Source organism: Hyposmocoma kahamanoa, unplaced genomic scaffold (genome assembly GCF_003589595.1).
Source record: "Hyposmocoma kahamanoa isolate Upper Pololo Valley unplaced genomic scaffold, ASM358959v1 87, whole genome shotgun sequence".
NCBI lineage: Eukaryota > Metazoa > Arthropoda > Insecta > Lepidoptera > Cosmopterigidae > Hyposmocoma > Hyposmocoma kahamanoa.
This window is the reverse complement of record NW_020654422.1, coordinates 16,187,612-16,209,294: the sequence shown is the minus strand read 5'-3', so window position 1 is coordinate 16,209,294 and position 21,683 is coordinate 16,187,612. Positions and strand designations below refer to the sequence as shown.

At 36.5% G+C, this 21,683-nt stretch overlaps 2 protein-coding genes across 2 annotated transcripts in view; one reads left to right on the top strand and one right to left on the bottom strand.

Annotated features, from left to right (window-relative positions):
• The first annotated feature begins 3,286 nt into the window (after nt 1-3,286).
• LOC113235143 (inosine-5'-monophosphate dehydrogenase) lies at nt 3,287-5,397 on the top strand. Its single transcript, XM_026470739.1, has one exon. The coding sequence runs from the start codon at nt 3,634-3,636 to the stop codon at nt 5,170-5,172; it is 1,539 nt and encodes a 512-aa protein (XP_026326524.1). The 5' UTR covers nt 3,287-3,633; the 3' UTR covers nt 5,173-5,397.
• Nucleotides 5,398-7,625: 2,228 nt separating this feature from the next.
• The window catches only part of LOC113235168 (rab proteins geranylgeranyltransferase component A 1), a 20,294-nt gene continuing 6,236 nt past the window's right edge, over nt 7,626-21,683 (bottom strand). The window contains exons 4-9 of the mRNA XM_026470778.1: nt 20,555-20,798; nt 19,906-20,128; nt 18,500-18,849; nt 16,157-16,275; nt 12,327-12,449; nt 7,626-9,126 (exon numbers count right to left, since the gene is read on the bottom strand). Of these exons, the coding sequence (XP_026326563.1) occupies nt 8,977-9,126; nt 12,327-12,449; nt 16,157-16,275; nt 18,500-18,849; nt 19,906-20,128; nt 20,555-20,798 (1,209 nt within the window). The 3' untranslated portion in view covers nt 7,626-8,976. The remainder of the gene's footprint in view (nt 9,127-12,326; nt 12,450-16,156; nt 16,276-18,499; nt 18,850-19,905; nt 20,129-20,554; nt 20,799-21,683) is intronic.

Sequence of the window (21,683 nt, the reverse complement as noted above, 5' to 3'; positions counted from 1 at the left end):
ATGTAGCTAGATACTCTAACATCGAAAATGCCCAATACAATGACAATATTTACTTAGAGAACAGACCACCACTTGTGATTATCAACGAACCAACACATTATCAGGAACAAAGGGCACAATATGGAACAGAAGAAAGTCCAGGCAAGAGCAACCAGCCGGATGTGTCAAATGCAAATTTTAATAATGCAAACAATCCTTCTCTTAATCATTCTATAAGTGACAAACCACCAGTGAATTATGCGGGAAAATATCCAACAAATGAAAATGAACCCGTTCCGCAGCGCAAAGGAGATCCACAATCACGTCCGAACATTAACAAGGTTAACAAAACCAATGTTCACGAGAGGCGTGACAATAATGAAAACTATAAAGTTGATTTCGAGGACGACAAATCTACCCAGACAAAAATAATGCAGCCCAGTGTCACAAGTAAGCCCAACGATCTCCAAATTGTAAATGGAACCAACATTGTCAATGTTACTCTTGACCAGCGTGCTTCGTTTGACGGAGACAAATGTCCTACGGGACACATAAGGGTTAACGGATCTACACAGTGTATTCCGACTGATTAAATTAAGTTGCAAAAGATGGACCTTTCTACGTGCAGATTGAAAATAAGTCTTATAGTTCTTTTTATTTAAAATAAATTTTAATTATCGGGTAAGTTCGTGTATTGTATTTTTTCCTCTAAAGCACCTTGTTACCTACAACAGTATTTAAAAAAAAAGTGCAAGAACTTGTAATTTAAATATAAAAATAATCTCAATAATAAAACATTCTTCTTTATCTTTAACCCAAAATAGAGTTACAACGATACAGGGTTTCCCATAGGAAACTTTCGGTGTGCGAGGTTATGAGTGCGTTATTTAATTATTATTAAAAAGGAAACACGAAACAAAGTACAAAAGCTAACCTGATTGCCAAGCAGCTATTTGAGACAACAGCATATGTCTCTAAATACAATCTCAGATACATAATTAGTGCCAAATTGCATTTTCAGTCGTACCTAAAACTCTACAAAAAAGTTTCGCAGATCAAATACTATTACGCCATTTTGAAACTGGTATACTAATTGGTCACTTCCATATGAAGTCCAGGTCGAAAATTTCAATTTGTAAACTTTGTTGATAACAATATTTTTGTATTGTATAAAAATAAAAATGCGAGAATTAGATGTATATACATATATTTTGGTTTAATAACGTTTAATGGTAAAAATAATTTATTTTAGGAATTAATAATATTCTTTTAGTGAATTTTTAAAAAGAACAATTAGATCATCTTTGAAATTGTTGAAAGATAACTATAATGTGTAAAAATTAAACTTCTATTTTAAAAAATTACAACAAAGTCACGTACATACTTTTATCTTATTTAATTCTACAGTTAAAAATTGAGTATTTACACCACAGATTTTCTTTCTTCCGTGATTTACACAGTTTTGAGGTACTAGCTGCTATGGTGTACAAGTCAAGAGCACGTCAAGCTTGACACTTTGTACTTTGGACCATTCTTATCGTAAGCGGCATAGATTTGGATTTAAATCTTAAGTGTTAAGCTTGACGTGCTCTTGACCCTGTACTTATAAGTTGATGAAAATTGAACCGTTTTAAACAATTTATTCAGTAAACAATAATAATTATATTAGATAAATATGTTATTATATAAGAATCTAATATTATTGTGTAAAGAAAAAATAATTTGAAATTATTGCTGACGCTGAGTGAGTAAGCAACATCACAAAGATTGCCTGAATGACGATCTTTATCTATTCAAAACAACCAGCAACTACCTGAGCACTTAATTCTAATTAAAGTACCGTCGGATACACAAGTTACTTTTAGTGATAATGATTCCGAAATAAGGTGGGAAACATAATTACCTACGTACTTGCCTAAGTACGCAAATACTATGGTGGTTAGGCTACTAGAATGTTATAGTAATAACAAGCTGGTTTATGAAAAATAACAATGCGTTTTTGATGATGAGAAAAGACTATGCCGTCATGTACAGGGTCAAGAGTACGTCAAGCTTGACAATTAAAACTTAAATCAAACTCTATTTACTGCTACCGCTTACTATGAGAACGGTCCAAACTACAAAGTGTCAAGCTTGATGTACTCTTGACTGTGCCAATACAATGTATTTTAATACAGAGCTTGCCGTAGTTAGTACCTATACTATACGATACTGCAAGCAATTACGGAATTTCTAACACGCAAACGCACAAGCAACAAGCATTGTAAGTGGAGACCCATAGCCTATGCCTACCCCATTAGGAGATAGTCGTGATAGTAAGTATGTGTAACCATAACATAAAGTATGTGGTCGAGGAAATCGGCGCCTTTACATATATAACTGCCCTATATGTATTCCTATATCATTTGCTCTATCTGCACTACAGGCGTTCATCTACACTATTTAATTGAACAATTAAATACTTAATGAGCAGTGATTTACTTTAATAATGACGTTAATTTCAGGGCCCTTCTGGCTCCTATTTTTTTTTGTTACACGAATGACGACATTCTATAAAATGAATGCTCAACAAACGAGATAAGTAAAAATATTAGTAAATTTAATATATACATGGTGCCCACAGTCGCAGGGTCTTAGGGACGTCAAATACCGCTTGTGACGCCTACAGAGAGCCTGCATAAACGGGCTACTGATTTCCAGCAACATTTATAAATAAATCTGTAATCTGGGAAACTTGCTATTGACTGTTTTAAATAATTTATTTTCATCTTAATCTTAGGTAAATTATATCATAATCATCTTCTATTTCACAATACAACACTGATGGATGAATGCTTAGAATGCAATTACGTATTTGTTTCTGATTGCGCCACAATCAGTATACAAATATTAACAACACCGGACTTCCGTGTAATTGGATTTAAAAAAAAATGTAAACAAACTATTGGCATAGTGACATCTCCTAGATCATTTTTGCAGGTTCTACTTTTATTTGTAAGTCAATGATTCTACTCCTCATATTACAAGTAATAATTATTATGGAAAAAAATACTTGTGCGAGCATTGCGAGTTAAACTGAATTTTTTTTAAATCAATAAATGTCATAAGCTCATCGCTAGGACCCTCAATTATAGTGTCTATCTATGCCAGAAATGTTACTTGCACTCCGTCGAATAGCAGCCTAATAAATCAGGCGCCACTACGCTGAAAAACAAAACGCTATCGCTATAAGAAAATTAAAAAAAAGAGAGATACAATATTACGGCATGGCAACCCCATTAATTTGTGGCAACCCCAACTTCCAAACTGTCACGTTGATCAATGAAGAAGCCGGTGTAAGTCGCGTGCATCGTGCTTCTTTATTGTAAATCTAATTAATATGTATATTTTTAAGAATATTTAAAATAGTGCCGCACATTCGTATATACGTATAAAGTAACGTAAAACAAGTATCCAATATATAGTCGGGACAATCCAGCTTAACACAGTTACTACTTAATCACTGACAAATTAGGAAGCACGTTCCACGTGTACGTGTTTGTGTAACTTTGATAATTAATTTACCAGGAAGTATACATCATCTTTTATCAGACATACGACAGTTGGGTTAAAAGAGTAACGAGTGGATAGCGTTACACGTGTCTTGTTACAAACATGTCTGCGAGAGCGGAAGGCGATCTTCGCGATGGGATGTCTGCTGCTCAGGTATTCGCCAACAACGAGGGCCTTACCTACAATGATTTCCTATTGCTCCCCGGCTACATCAATTTCACTGCCGAGGAGGTATGTCTCGCATCACCACTTACTAAAAAAATAATGCTAAAAGCCCCTTTGGTGTCCACGCCCATGGACACCGTCACAGAAGCCGACATGGCCATTGCGATGGCTCTTTGCGGAGGCATCGGCATCATCCATCACAACTGTACTGCGGAATACCAAGCTAATGAAGTCCATAAAGTAAAAAAATATAAACATGGATTTATCAGGGACCCTGTATGCATGGGCCCAGAAAATACTGTTGCTGATGTTATTGAAGCTAAAAAGAAAAATGGTTTTACTGGGTATCCCATTACAGAGAATGGAAAACTTGGTGGAAGACTTATAGGCATTGTTACATCTCGAGATATTGACTTCAGGGAGGGTGATCCACACCTTAGTTTGAAAGAAGTGATGACTCCAATAGAAGAAATGATAACTGCTCAGTCTGGAGTCACTCTACAAGATGCTAATTACATACTTGAGAAGAGTAAAAAAGGAAAACTTCCAATTATTAATGGTGCAGGAGAACTTGTTGCTCTGATTGCTAGGACCGACTTAAAAAAAGCCAGAAGCTACCCTAATGCTTCTAAGGACTCTAACAAACAGCTACTAGTGGGAGCTGCTATTGGAACAAGAGAGGGAGACAGGGAAAGACTTCAGCTGCTTGTTGAAAATGGTGTTGATGTCATTGTACTAGACTCTTCACAAGGCAACTCTACCTATCAGATTGAAATGATTAAGTTTATCAAGAAAACCTACCCAAACATTCAAGTGATTGGTGGAAACGTGGTTACCAGGATGCAAGCAAAAAATCTTATAGAAGCAGGTGTTGATGCACTTAGAGTTGGTATGGGCAGTGGCTCAATCTGTATAACACAAGAAGTGATGGCATGTGGATGTCCTCAGGCCACAGCCGTCTATCAAGTGTCCTCATATGCACGCCAGTTCAATGTACCAGTTATTGCAGATGGTGGAATCCAGTCTGTAGGACACATAGTAAAGTCATTAGCATTGGGTGCTTCTTCTGTCATGATGGGATCCCTTCTTGCTGGAACATCTGAAGCTCCAGGAGAGTATTTCTTCTCTGATGGAGTTAGACTGAAGAAGTATAGGGGAATGGGCAGTTTGGAGGCCATGGAGAACAAGGAAGGAAAGGGATCTGCCATGAGTAGATATTTCCATAAGGAGTCTGATAAACACAGGGTCGCTCAGGGAGTAAGTGGAAGCATTGTGGACAAAGGCTCTGTACTAAGATTCCTGCCATATCTCCAAGCTGGGCTGCAACACAGCTGCCAAGATATTGGTGCTCGCTCTGTGGGCATTTTGAGGGAGATGAGCCACTCTGGAGAACTAAGATTTATGAAGAGGACTTATTCAGCACAGCTTGAAGGCAATGTACATGGTCTGTTTTCATATGAGAAAAGATTATTTTAAGAGAAAATTAAATACCTGTATCATTTCATTGTATGTGATATAAAATGTATATTGCAATGATTTAAAAAAATATATTTTATGTGATTATAAGTAGTCTGTTAGATTTTGATGAAATATTATTTTGTGTACTATTTGTATATTGAGAAAATAAATTTTTGCTTCTACACAGTGACCTAAGCAGAAAAATGTTTTTCCTGTAAGAAAAGTATTCCATTTTTTAAAAGTTTATCATCAGTTTTTTTTATACAAACAAAATGGACCAGATGCAAGATATACTTGTTCTAATATAATAAAGTGTGCATTAGAACTTGTGACTTTTACTTACCTCTAAGTTATAGTGATATCAATTTTCTGTATGTAATTCCATTCCAAGTAACTGGAGTGTAACAGGATTAACCGAGTATAATCTTGTTGCACTTATAAAGCTTCTTAAACGGGCTCCAACAAAAAGGTGCACCACAAGTTGGCAACAGAACAATTTGAGATTTGTATGGGGAATCAAAAAAACAGGAAACACCACGGAATTCTTATTTAAATTACTGTGGGAAACACTGATATTTTTTTCGCGATTAATTTTTTTACTAGCAGTTTGGCCATTTGGTGTTTTACTCCCTATATACAAAGTTATTTTTAAACAACCTCGCAGAACTTTGTTACTAACATCATAAACAACCACTTTTGTTCCATGACTTAATAATTCATCATAATTGACTTTCATACAAAAATAAATAGATAGCTCTAAACCATAGGTTCCCAAAGTTTTTGGATCACCTCCCACTTAGGCAAGATAAACAAAATTCAACGTCCACCACCACAAACACAAAAAATTACAACGAAAAAAATTATTAATATGTAGTGTAGTTTTTAAAGACAATTTACTTTGAAGAGTCCTAGGGAGACAGAAGGCCTCTGAAGCAAGTGGAGGGCGTTGGTGCTGTCCAGGGGGTGCTACTGCATTTGAAAAAATAATCCGAAATATAAACTATACTACATTTTATCCTTGTGAATTTTAGTGTTAATATAAAAATACGTGTTTTCAATTATTTTTTGTGATGGTGGGCGTTAAAATTTTTTCATCTTGTCTAAGAGCGGTGAGCTAAAAAGTTTGGGAATCTATGCTGTAAACGGTAATAAATTCTGTGCGGCACGGAGGTGGCAGTAGTCGCGGAGGCGGATGCACGTTTGAACTTATTCTACCAAATACAGATCTAAAAAGTATCAGATACTACAACAAAAACTTAAAAGTTTATTTTTGGTAAATTTATTATGTTTTGTAAAAAGTCATTGACCAAAAGTTGTTGCATTTTAAAAATAACCCTGTATACAATCTACACATTAAGCTATATATTTTTGATCGAATACCGCCTCCAGTGCAACAGAACAAGACCTGTCAACGTGTGTAGCTTGATGTGCTGCCGTTTGTACCCCTGGCATGCCTTATTCCAGCGTGACCACAATCGAGTATTTGTAATTGGCTTAGTCAGGTAAAAAGACGTAATTTAGTCGGTCTGCCGTTTTAAAGTCACAAGAATGTTTTACTGTCCCTACTGGAATAAGGTTATTCCAGTGGTAATATTCTTCAATCTCGAGAACTTACAGCTCCTAGGTTAGATTGTATGGCACTCTGAACAAGTTGTTAATTAGTCAGTTCTAGTTATAAAATTTTTAAATTAGTCGCTCATTAGACCAAAAGATATTGGCGATTCAAATCATATCAAAAATAACATGTAACGAAAAATGTGTGCCTTGTGAGACCATTCAAGACTATTATTCATGGTGATTAATATAAGCTTATTCCAGTTTGGACAGTAAAACGTCATTATAACTTTAAAACTATCCCGAAAGGAGTCTCCCCGCACGACTTACCATTCCTTTACGTCTAGAACGACTTTTTTCCGACTTAAATGCACAATTATTGGTCACGCATACAACTGCATAATATTAGTGGGGTGAAAAAGGATAACTTTGGTATACCAAACCATAGTCTATTAATCACATTTTATTGGAATTATAAATGCACAAGCTGCGCAGGCTGATTATGCTCATTATTCGATAATAAATATTTTAAAAGTGCTAAATAATTTAAACAATAAAAAATGATAATGTGCTACGTCTATACTTTAGGACTGGTGCGTCCACAATATTACGCTTAACATTTCAACATCTGCCGCCTATCTAGCTAATAACTACCTAGCAAGATTGCACTTATGTAATTTAATCATCATCATCAACCCATGTACGTCCCACTGCCTTGCATGTCTCCTCTGAGAGAGCTTTAGATAAAGTATTTTTTTACTTTGACTAACACCGTTTATGCTCAAAATTAATGGTTGAAATCATTAGAGTACATCTTAGAAAGTAATATTTGTATTCACTGATTAAGGATTCTCTATACCACATTTCGATACCTCCAATGAACACTATGCCAACTTAATTTTTGGACCTGTTCTGTTTTTTTTCACAAAATTTTGTTTTTTTGTTCTTTTTCCGAATTTTATTTTTTGTTCACAGCTGTTTAAGAAAATAACATAAAATGACCAAAAAATAATGTTGGCGTAGTGTGTAGACGTATTCATTTATCGATGAAAATCGGAATTGGCGAAAAAGATGTGAATTTAACTGCCTTCGTGGCCGAACGGTTACTGTGCCGGACTGCCATGCAGAGGTCCCAGGTTCGATTCCCGGCCCAGGAGAAATATTTGTATGGCCTACATTTATTTCTCTTGTGAGTTTGGGTGTAATTTGTGGTTATCTATTTGTGTGTCCATGGCACCCGCGACACAGGGTTTCCCTAGCGGGGCTAGGTTGAGTGTGTGCGTTACATCGCATTATCAGACGTTGAGAAACAACTTCTTTTTCGCTGTTATTGCATGGACTTGAACTGATTCTTTCGCTTGTTCATCCCGGTTCAAGTCGATAAATGTGGTGTAGGCAGTTCCCCAAAAGTTCAGTTAACTAAATATGGATATTCGTATTGATTTATGAAAAGTGCTATATGTGGATCTTGCCCATATCAAGACCACATAGCCGACTTATTTTGTTCCACAAACCCTGTGCCATCATTAGCCAGTGTTTCCGCACTTATAAGTATACTAGCGACATACGAGAGTTGCTTGACTACAACAATGCCACGTTTATAAGTTTATAAACAATGGACACATGATATCCGCTAGTAAACTCGGCAGGTGGCGTGTCCATTCGACACCTATCCTACGAACGTCAGCACAACCGGAGATCATACACTACCTACTCGAAACGCACCAGTCGGAATGCACGAAGTCAAGCAACCACAGACACGTTTGACTGGCGTCTCAATTTCTTCATTGTTCATACGTGTGTTCCATAAACAAAATTTATTGCGACGTCGAAACAAACATACAAGAAAAGCGTATAAATCTTACTAAGATTACACCTTAGCTTTAACTTCACGTGTCAGCGCGTCTGAGCGACTCGAATTGATTAATGTAATTAATGGCTAGGCTAAGAGCAAGTCACGTGAACCCATTAATTACTCCACATATTCGCCACTCTCAGAAACTTAACGTTTGAAGGGTACTTTGCTGAATCTATGCAGATTTCGCTCCACATACGGATCTACATCACTACCTCCGCAATTCGCACGCAAATACCATACATTATAATAAGACATTTAAAAACATGGGTTCGGAGTAAATCCACAAGCGGAGTGATATCTGCACTATCTTTTACATAGAGGATATCTTATACAAGTTTAATTGACTCATTACAAAGTACATGCGAGGCGCAGAGTCGCTGAAACGCGTTGGCAATTGCGCGTGGAGCGGCTTATTCTTTAGGTCCTTCGGCATCGTCGCCGTCCTCTTTGCGGAAAGCGGGCCCGTGGGTGACGTCATCTTCAAACACGATCTCCTCTGGGTCAGGCGCGCGCGGCAGAAATTCTTCTCCCGGGCAGATCTTCTTGAAGATTTGCTCCGCCTGTGTAGGCACAAAAATGTTATCTTACCACATCGATTATTTCACTTAGACCAACCTGGCGGGGTCAGTTTCAAATTGATCGTCATAAACAATATAACTTAGTAGCAGTAGAGCTCCTTGTGAAAGAGTTCGTTCAAGGTAGTTCTGCCGCCAACCAGCAATGTCAGCATTACTGAGTTCCGGTTTTGAAGGGTAAGGGTGCTAGTGAAATTACAGGTACATGAGAGTTAACAACTTATGTCCCAGGGTGACGGGCGCAGTGGCAGTGCCCCTCAGATCTTTATCGATTTAAAGCTCTGAGTGGCACTGCAACTGTTATGGACAGGCGTGTAGCTTACCATCAGGCGCACGACTTGTTCGTCCCGTCACTAGATATTATTAAAAAAACAATGATTAGGTACGGAAAAGGTTCCTTTCCAACTCTTATAATTTATTAAAGTTGCCTGGAAGGCATTGTTACTTAGCGATAAGGTCGCCTGTTCTGCGCATATTTTTTGATACATTACTTTACTGTTTTTAAAATGTGCAATGAATATTTCATTCATTCATTTAAATGACCGTAGGGTCGTATTACAAATGCAAACAAGAGAACATTATGTGTAAACCGAGATTTTTAAATACAAAACCACTACAAATCAATTACTTGTCCGCATAACACCGTAAGCGCGCCATTGATTCACTATAGTTCCGATGCTGATTTCTATGTGAATATAACGTCTTTGTTTCAACAACTCCTTATAAACAAAAACAATCTATCATTTATATTGTATGTAGATACGATGATCTCTCTGAAGATTTCAATAAAAGTCAAATTGTACCTACAATAATATTTTGTAAATATTAAAAGCGAATTTAATAAAAATAAATATTATTTGTCATTCGAGTTATCAAAATTGCCCTTTTAAAAAACTACGTCTTGTCGTGAACCGTCATTGAGACTTACCGATACTTATACCTAATGTGATAATAATTACCATGCGCTGTTGCGACAGCCCGAAAATCATAGACGGACATGTCCTATTACCTTATACAGCTTTCCTCTGAAGAGTAATAATAATTCGAATGCACTAATATGCAACGTAACATGTACGTATATTTCGCATTTCGTAGGTTTCCCCAAGAAATTATTCTTCAGAGTAAATAGTTATTTTCATTTTAGATGCCTCTAAAATGATTCTTCACTAGAAGTTCAAAATTACAAAATAATTACATTAATTAATTAAATTAAGCATACACACAATACGCGCACCCGCACACTCAAGCACTACAAAGAGACAACAATTTGAAGTTGCGTCGTCTCAACTTCAAATTGTTTCTTTTAGATAATATACTTACCTTTTTGAAAATAAAAATAAATTGTAACGGGGTACCTGTACCTGGAGTAAGCTTGTAATGACTCCAGTTTCTCACATAAGGATGTTAACTTTAGATCTTCTTAAGGCATGTTCAAAATTATAATTACAATGTGCTATCTTATTTTTGTAAGAGTGAGTAAATAAAATATTATTATTACAATTACAGTTTGTTTGTTTTTTACTTAACTGTGTATCACAGTTCCGGATTGACCTATAAACAATAGAGCATCACGTCTCGGGAACACCAAATGCGCAACCTTGAGACGCAAACGTTGAATTCTTCTCGTATCTTTAAACAAAAATAGACTCACTATCTCTCCTGAAGAAAAAAGTATAGACACGATACATGTTCGCCAATTCTTCGGGAAATATAGAAACCGGAAAAAAATCCACTCAGTCGTAGCTTAGAAGCAAAATGTTTCCTACGAATTGGTGTATATATAAAAAAACAACGTACATGTCGGGGCACCGACGGCACTTATTGCGGAATTTGTTGTATGACGTTAATTAGAGGGTTAAAACAAGTGACTAATGGTGCTATTGCACCGACGAGGCGAGACGAGAATTGAAATCTCACCAGCCTGTTTCCACCGAAAATTGCCATTAATGGCTATCACGAGTTCGCGATTGATATTAATAGCTATCGCGAGATTGCGCTGTGTGTTGTGGATAATGGAAATTCAGTGCTGTTCAGTTCGGTTTTTGCGATAAACACGCGGCGGAAGTAACATGTCCCGTAAATTATTATTATTATTAAATATGTTAGCGGAAGAATCAGATGAAGCCATCTTTTTTTTAAATCTCATATCGTACATAATAGCCATCACGAGAAATCGTGTTTCCGTTGCCGAGTTAATAATAACGCACACAGTCACAGCCCCGCACTATGGAAACCCTGTATCGCGAGTGCCATGGACACATAAACAACCACAAATTACACCCAAACTCACGAGAAAAATAAATGTAGGCCATACAAATATTTCTCTCGGCCCGGGAATCCATCCCTGCGCGGCAGTCCAGTCGGTCACGGAGGCAGTAATAATAGCAGGCCATAATAATAATAATAGTTTTTTTTTATTAAAAACAACATAGGTTAATGTAACGAAATATTATATTTAACGAAATTGCACGTCTATGCCATGAGTGTGTGCGTTATTATAATTATTAAAATAGAATAAACCCAATTTTCACCGACTTCAAAAAAGGAGGAGGTTCTCAATTAGACTGTATTTTTGTGTGTATGTTCCGCGATTACTCCCATATTTGTGAACAGATTTCGATAGTAATTATTTGCTTTGGAAAGGTACCCATCTCCATAGTGGTCCCTATCAAATCTGAAGAAAATTTTCGACCTAAGGGTTGCATATTAGGGAATTAATCCGGTTTATTGGATTTGACCCACTTTCTGTTAACCGATTTCAATATCTCAAAGTCAAATAAACTTCGTTTCATGGGTAAGCAAATTAAATAATAAACTAAATACAGATCATACTGATTAAACTCTACTGCTCAGTCGTAAAGCAGATTCTCCTGAGAAAAATGGACAAGAAACTTTAGGGGTTGCTAAATATACATTTCGTCGCCTTACTTTCTCAAACTCGTATCTTAAAGCAATCTCACATCACATTTCCTTCATATTTACACACTAGTTTAACCTGTTCTGCATCTAAATTAATACCCTCGATAAGAAATGAAAAATAAATTGAAAGCTTTGCCATCTCCTGAATAATCACTCTTTATAAGATACGAGTTTGAGAAAGAAAGGCATCGATTTGTTAATATACATAAAACTTGGCAAAAAGTGTGTTTCCAATAAAAAACGGATAAGCAAACTAACAAACGTACCTGTTCGACAGCGCGATCGAAGTCGAGGCCGGCGTCGGGCCCTGAGCAGATGTGTACGTTGTCGGCGGTTGCCACCACCGGAGCACTCGTGTCCTTCACGTTGTAAAACAGCGACCACAAGCACTGGCAACAAAACCTCCATTTCAGACACTCTTGGGTATTCGTAAAGGCTTTAAATCAAAATTATTTTTTTTTACAAAGCCGTTTATGTATACTATATGTCGCACCCTTAGTAATATAAGGGCACAATCCAAAAAAAGTAGATTTTTGGGAAATTTGGGAATTGATAGGGACTTAAATAATAAATGGGATCAAACTTATATAGCTCCATATTTCTGTTATATTTTTTGTACTATATGGGTCTAACTTGAAAGTGTTTTTTTAACTTGCTTGAAACTTATGGAATTTATTTATATTATTTTTTTTTTTGCTCTTTATAATACATTTATCAAAGAACAAATCTGCCAAATTTCATATTTATAACATATTCATATTAATAAATAATAAGCATATTATTTGAAAAAATAGGTGTAATGTAGGAATCCAGAATCTTAATACGCGATTTCCCAAAAATCTACTTTTTTTGGATTGTGCCCTTATATTACTAAGGGTGCGATGTATTCTATTCAGTTCAGTTGATATATATATATATATATAAAAAATTGATATATGTAAAGTACCTATTGAATACAGCAGTTTTCTTGTAAAATTTCGAGGTAAGTTTGTGTTTTTTTTTATCGTGAAACTTTTCAGGAATCGTGTTTTTACACCGTATCAATGTATATCCTCAATTTTATTATACATGTATTTTTTCCAAACTGATTGATTCAACTCTTTCACTGTTATGCGGACAACCAACCCATCAATCAACCAAAGCCATTTGAGGTTGTATAGACTCTTAAATCTGTCATTATTATTATTAAAGTACTCGGTAGTATGATATTAAACCTCAATACAGTCGTGCGCCTAATGGTAAGCGACACGCCTGTCCATAGCAGTTGCAGTGCCACTCAAAGCTTTAGCTATAGATATGAGAGTCACTGCCACTGCGCCCGTCACCATGTGACAGAAGTTGACCAAGTCCCATGTGCCTACAATTTCCCCAGCACCCTTACCCTTCAAAACCAAAACTCAGCAATGGTGACCGTACTGCTTGGCGGCAGAAATAGGTAAGGTGACAGTACTTCCCTGGACAGAAAATGGGTAAAACAAGAACTGCCATGCCACAAGGCGAAAAGCAGATATCGGAACTAAAAAATGGTTTACAATGCAGTTCAGTACCTCAAAACGTATGTTACGATTAAAAAGGCCGAGAGTCGTGATAGCCAAGAAGGAACGTCATCGGTTCCGTCCTGATAAAGGGTGAAGTCTTTGGGAGAGATACAGGTAATGGCATTTCAGCTAGGACTGTTCGTCGACGATTAGAGACACCCACACTAGCGTCTTTCGAGCGTCAGAGTCTTGCCAACAAAAGCACAGCGTAGACACGATGTCTGCGCGACCGAGACGCAACGCCAGCGCGGCACATACAGTTGCTATTGTCATCTCAGGAATTATAAATTGTTAAGGTTTAGTAGAACACACTGTCAAAAACAACGAAAAAATCTTTAGGTGCCATTTTCGCAAAACTATGATCATGTTGTAAATTAAATTTTTATTGAATTGATATTTAATCATTTTTTGTGAAATTAGTCCACTAGTTTGTTATAATTATTAATACAAAGATCGAATACTCAGAAAAAATTCCTTCGATCCGGCTGGATTCTAACCAACGTCTTCTAGCATACCGTGCCAGACGCTATACCAACTTAGCCACGGAAGGAACCAGCGGACCTCCCGAATTTTTCTATGTGCTTGTTGTCGTGTCTTTGTATTGGTTTTTCAACGACTTTTTAGTCGAGGCGCCATCTATGAGAAATCTTTGAAAGTTTTATCACCCAGTTAGATACCTTTACAGCTACCGGCCCTGGCGAGAGATGTCGCTATTCACTGTATTTTAAATTTTTATTGAATTGATATTCAATCATTTTTTGTGAAATTACTCCACACTCAGAAACAATTCCTTCGAAGAGGCGTTATTTTTTCTGAGTGTTCGATCTTTGTATTAATAATTATGATCATATTGGTTTACACGTACTCGGGCACGCCGCCTGATCTGCTAGTTGATCGCCGCGCTAATCAACTGAAAACTAGACCACGCAAAACTGCTCTACTTCAAAAGAGTATAACTGTATTGGAATTGTAAAATTAGGAATTGCAATATTTGTGCAGAATTTAAAAAAATATTATTTAATCACCTGAATGATATGACATATCAACATATATACAATATTGAAGATTTCTTATAAAATTTATTTATATTTTTTTCATACTATTAATTTTTTATAAGACAAACTTATTAAATCTATTACTGTTATATTTTGTTATTTGGTTGAGCTGCATGATTATAGTGTATAAAGCGTTTTTTAGTCAGTAGTTCTTTACTTTGGTAGAAGCTAGGTAGGAAAAGAATTTTTATGAAATAGAAAATTTACAAAGCGTCTATTACAGGACTAATAATAATGACTTAGATAATAATTTAAACACTAGCTCAGGGTAGTGAGTTCGCGTACACTATACGAGTTCCATTTGCACTATCTCGGATTGGAAAACCACTTCCCTCCCATTCAGTAGCTCTCAGTAAATGAGGAATGGTGGTAACCATTTTTTACCACCAGTTACACCGGTTTTCTAATTTTTTCTATTTTTAAAATATATATAATGTTTATAAATTATTGCATGAAAATGACATAAAAAGTATGAAGACTTTGCATATACCTTGATTTTATTTATTAATTGTAATATAAATTGTAATGCAAAGAACTAAACGTAAGTAAGAGTGCACATATAGACATATAAAGGGTTTAGGTTTTGTGGGAAAACATTGCTTACTTTTACTTGATTCATAAATTGTAATTGTTTTAATAAAATTATTACGAATTACTAATATTGTTTAGAAGTAACACGGGTAAGTGTAAAGCTGATGCTAGTTGAGAAAACTAAATAGATTTGTGGCAGTGCACTATCAGCAGCATCACACTAATAGGGATCTATTATCACCATAATTATTCACTTTTTTAACCTTCCTGTCTTCCAAGTGTCTGCAAACAGTACTCATGCTATTTCTTATCATATCAGCCGTAAAACGTTCACTGCTGAACATAGGCCTCCCCCAAAGATTTCTAGACTAGCCGATCGGACGCGACGTGCATTCATCGGTTAACCGCCGCCCTTACCAGGTCATCCGTCCATCTAGTAGGGGGCCGTCCCACTGAACACTTTCCGGTCCTTTCTAAAATCTTTCTGGCCCCAATGACCGTCAGTTCTACGAGCTACGTGCCCTGCTCATTGCCACTTCAACTTACTAATCCTTTGAGCTATATCGGTGACTTTCGCTCTTCTACGGATCGCCTCATTTCTGATTCGATCACGTAGAAAAATGCCGAACATTGCTCGCTCCATAGCTCGTTGAGTGACTTTGACCTTTTTCTCAGAGCCGTAGGTCATCGCACACGCACTGCTCAAGGAATTTTGTCTTCAAGTATATATTTCTAATATCTCATAATCCTAACCAAGCATTTATTCCTTTATATGTGCCATTACGCCTGCCATAGGTTTGTCAGGAGCGTAGATAAACGTTGCCCTGTCCCAGTGGGAAACACACGTGATGGTATGTATGTGCGTATTTAAACTTTCGGATTAGTGTTATGTGTTATGTCGTTTGACGTTTGTACACGTGTAAGTTTTTTGTTATGACCACTTAAACTTTTGAATGACACATAATGGCATACCTTAGGTTTGTCAGACTCTGCTGTTTGATCGCCGGCGGACATGTCGAAGATCTTCTCCGCATATGGTTTGAGGTCGCTCTCCGCATCCTTAACTTTATTCGTTATGAAGTACACCACGACTGAAATAAAAGCAACATAATTATTCAACAGATGTTTAGGTTATTATTTAGCCTAGCTAAGGCAAAATGAAGAAAAAATAGGTCGTTGAAGACATGCAGTCTTCGATCCGTATAGACGGTCTCATACTATAGAATCGACATCACCAATTAACACTACGCTAACATGAATTCTGTCAATTTTGGTTTCAAATGTCAAATTATTCAGCTAATTTGAATTTAATTAAAAATTAAGAAAATAATACAAGAAGTAATAATCATGTGTTTTATAATCGATGATGAATAAATAACTTGTAGTAAAAAAATCATTAATATATGTTTCAAAATGAAAATGTTATCGCGAGTTTGTGAAAAGTTGCCATTTTTAAGTTAGCGTAGTGTTCATTGCTGATGTCGAGTAAATGTTGGGAATACAGAGTGTAATAACAAAAACTGACCATACTTCAAGTTGTACTTATAACAAACGAGGCGTATACAAGATGAACTAACTATAAATCAGGAAGTGACAGATTATGTCAAAATTAAGTGAATTTGCCCACCAAGAAACTTACTTGTATATCGTATCGTAAATCGCCGTTCTAGTGGGAAAAACACATTTAACATAACATTTACTTTGATATAAATGCAATTGAAATTTCAACGACTGATATGTCTTACAAATGCCGTAGTCATCCACGGTAATTTGTAACAGATTATTCCACATTTTATATTTAACGAAACTGCAAATATTTAAGTACATTTTACCTAATTATGTTGCGTTTTCCTGTAGTTAAATCATATTCTGTAAAAATTCCAGTTAATTGGTTTTCGCAATAAAACGACGATATGATGTTCTGTTTGGAAACTTATTTCAAAATGCTTTTGACCTTGAACTTGTATTCCTTCATTATTACCTACGATTAACGAAGGGCCTATTCCACTAGTCCCTACCAGCTATCCCCCCTAGTGACAAGTGGTTTTTTTTTCCACTCTTCCCTACCACAAAGACACTAGTTAGGATAAGTTTAATTTCATTTCCACTTATCCCTATCAATAAAATCTCTTGACATATACAGTACACTTTCGACGAGAATATCTACGTAAACATTCACAGGAACAGGGCCTATAAATAAAGAAAATTCTTAAATATTCACCTTCGAGTCTTCAATTCATTTACCAAATAAAGCAGAAAAAAGCCCAACATTATGTGCGCAAACCATTGGTACGTTTAACTCTTATTTTTTGTCCTGGTTTCTCAGCTAGTTATTGGTATTTTTTGTGGAACCACTTTTTATAACTTCCATGATGAATCACTCGGTGATTGTTACGTAACGAATCAAGGAACTAGTCCCCTTTTAATACCTATTGAAGACATTTATGATTCGGTTTTAGTGAGACTGAATTGTACTTCTATCGTAACTTAGAAGCAAGGTCAGAACGTATTCGAACTTTAGTAAACTAATAATGATGTCATGAAGGTTTCTTTAAAAATATTTCTATAGTTAAAACTCTGACATTGTAAATATAATGAAATTTAGAAAGCGTAGATCGAAGCACATGTCTAATGGGCGGTTACATGGTCGAACTCTTACACACGTATACATGTAGCGACGATAACTTGCGCAAGATTGCTCGTGGTTGCTCGAACGTGTAGACAGGTCAGACTAAAGACGTCGACTATATAACCAGAAATAGAGACGGAAATGTAATTTAATTTGTATGAAAACTATTCTGCCAAATTATTACGGTAAGAACTGCGCTCCGATTGGCCACCTCGATTCGAAACAATTGACGGGTGTCGTCAATTGTTTCCTTCAAATCGACCAGTTTAACTTGAGCTTTGCTATAATGGACGAAAATTGAAAAATTACATATTTAATTAGTTAAACGATGACATGTAATTCCGTTTGTTTTGTAAATAGATGTTTTGCTGTTTTTGCCACACCACCGAATGGAACAGCCCCCATAGTTAGAGATATTATCTTTATTACAATAAATACAGTATATTTTTGGAATATACGGAGATGTACACACAGGCCAGTTGTTGGCGCTGTACTATTTCAGTTTTCTAATTTGTGGTTTCAGTGCAAACGAGAGTTGATATTTAAAAGTGATATGAGGCCCATTTGCCTGATGAGTTGCCAGGGATGGATGGCCCTTATTTCGTCTCTATTTTTGGTTTTATACTCGATGACTAAATAAGTATCAATTACTAATTAATTACAATATCATCGGCAAAAATACTCACAAAGTCCTTTGGGACAAGACCCAGTAGCAGGACCGACTTCCAGAACAGTTACAGCATTACCATCTTCAGTTAGAGGCGGGAAGCGAAGCAATGTAAGCGGCTCTTTCTCGCTCTTCATAATCGATCCGTTAGTTATAAAGACAGCCTTAGATATGTCGCAACTTTCCGTCGGTACTGGAGAGATCAGTTCTTTGGGACATTCGTTAATGCCGATGACGAGATGATCGCAGTTTAATGTCTTCGATTTACTGGCAATGGTGACCACAGTTTTGCCTTCATCTACCGTTTTCGTCTCCACCTTATCTATCGGTCGATTTAGACAGTACACACCGCCGAAAACGGCGCAAAGTCTGAAAAATAATCATGAGTATAGTTTCATTGTTTCGTTTTCGTCTTTAGTTTACTACGGCTCACGAAAACTCGTATAATGGATTTTGTAATAAAAACTCTTCACCAAGCCTTAGCGGTGTATCGAGTAATATTCATTTGGTAATTATGTTATTACATAGGCTAACAAAAGACGTAGGAGTAGTTTATTTTTCGTTTTTAAACAATTTTGTACATTTTAAAACTTTATTGTTGTTGTTATTGTTGAAAACTTAATTAATTGTGTGTCCTAAATACATTTGATTTTATTTAATTAATTATTTTCTGTCAAATATTTTTTATTTTCTTTATATTCACTATATAAATTGATAACCTAAAATAAAACTAATTATTTGAACGATAAAATAAGCTTCCACAAACCTAATAATATATAAATATTTGAGAATAATAATATTAATAATTCACTTCAGTCTCGTTTCATAAGCAGGATGAGTCATAAACATAATATTTCGATTACAAAATCAGATTGGTACAGTGGCATGCGGTAGGAGAAAGTGAAGTTTTCGTTTCGTTACCTACTTTGTTGCACATTTGGGTCATTTTACAACGCCTTAGTTATTTGAATTTCAGTTTTTTGCTATAGTTTTTAATTACTACAACATAATAAATAAATATTAGACAATATCATATGCGTTGTGCTCTGATCCCGAAGTAAGCTAAAGCACCCGTGTTATAGAAATCCGAAACAACGCCTGCACCATAATCACCCAGACCCGAAACAATAGAGAAGTTAGTTTCTCAACACTGGCCCTATCATGGATCGTACCCGGGACCTCAGAGATGGCGACAGCATGAAAACCGGTGTGCAATATTTATCTGTAGGGCTAGCACGACAAGGCGACTTGCGCGAAATACCGCTATTCTCGCATAGAAATCCTGCGCTTTCTGTTGCGCGCTGTCGTGCAAGCCCTATTGTATATTATGTAGTCTAATAATTAGAAGTTTTATCCACTTCCGGCATGCTTCGAAGTCCAAATAGATATTATTTGACCCATGTTATACTAAGAAATCATATTAACCTGCAAAAACACTGTGGCAATTCTCCACTTCCGTACATCGGCCAGAGGAACGGAGTGTTACCGTAGCGGCCGAGACTCATAAGGAATTTCTTGCACTCGCGTACGCCGTCCAAGCATCCCATACGGTTGTTGCCACCCGCGATCGCGTATAACACGTAGTGGATCAGATTGGGTGTTAGCCCCTTGTGCGTTAAGTACTCCTTGAAAGTTTTGTCGTTCCAGTCTATAGGCATACATAGAATAGGCAAATTACTATACTGAAAATAATAACAATAATAAGGCACCCACTCAACATAGCCCCACACTAGGGAAACCCTGCCTGTGTCGCGGGTACCTTGGACACACACATAGACAACCACAAATTACACCCACACTCACGAGAGAAATAAATGTAGGCCATACACATATTTCTCCCAGCCTGGGAATCGAACCCAGGACCTCTGCGTGGCAGCCCGGCATGGTAACAGTTCGGCCACAGAGGCAGTTAATGTTCTATATGTTCGATCTCACTGCATTACCATCCAATTTTATATTTCAGCTAAGGTCAGAATTCAATGGACCTCTCCGCATCTGAATTTAAATAATGCTACGGCAGCAATACAAGTAAAAAAATAATAAACATCCAATACTGTGCTAATGAATAACTTACCCTTAAATTCATTATTCATCTCGTCCTCATTGTACCCAACGATGGAAGTAAGCATCTTCATGAGCATGCGCTTCTCGACGATGCTGACGGCCTCAGTCGCGAACACGTCAGCACGGGAGCATGGTACGGGCGTCAAGCGGTCCTCCAACCATGTAAGGACCCGAGTCACGCAGCGGAACTCCGCGTAACGAGCGATGTTTGATGATATCAAGAGTTCCACCAAAGGACCGCGGGAGAAAAGGAGCTATGGAATTTAATTCAAATTATAAATTATATTTCATTTTATATATGAGTACTGGGTGGCCTGGAAGTGATGGTCAAAACGAAATGAGGAGGTAGGTTGAGTATTTCAAAATTGAATTGAGTATTTCAAATTTGATGGTTCAAAAGTTAATCAACTTTTTGTGTTTTTGTGGAAAAATCACTAAGTGCACCCCAAAAAAAATTACAAACAACCATCCCAAGGACTTTTGAAGTGATTTTTTTTCCTTATTATTTTGAGATACGTATCTTTTCGACAGAACTCTTTTAATAAAATGAGCCAGTGTATATCATTTGCCAATAGCCCTTTCTGTTCACAAAACACAAAACTTTGTTTTCAAGAGAATCTTACTAAAATAAACCGTACTACGGAAAGGCTATGGCAGAAAAAGTAGTGCATTTCATGCTCGAGATTGCTCGCGCATTCCGTGGAAAATTTTGGCTCGTATATAGTTTGTATGTTACACTATTGACCATAAAGTTCATTATGCTATGTACAATACCGTTACAAAAATTCGCTTCCATTCTGTTCTGCCGCAATATAAATTGAGCCAAAGAGCTATTTGCAATTGACTTATATGCTAGCTCATTTTGTGGAAAGAGTTCTGTCGAAAAGATACATATCTCAGAAACATAAGGCAAAAAAATCCACTTTCAAAGTCACGTTGTGGATATTTTTTAAAATTTTTATGGGTGCACTTAATGATTTTCCAAAGAACGCAAAAAATTTAATAACTTATGAACCATCAAGTTCGATACCCCAGTCTAGTAGTCCAATCAATTGATTTCGTTTTGACCATCACTTCCAGGCTATCCTGTACTGTAGACTAGGCCGTACTCTATGAGTAGAATTGCTGGCTGAATGAGT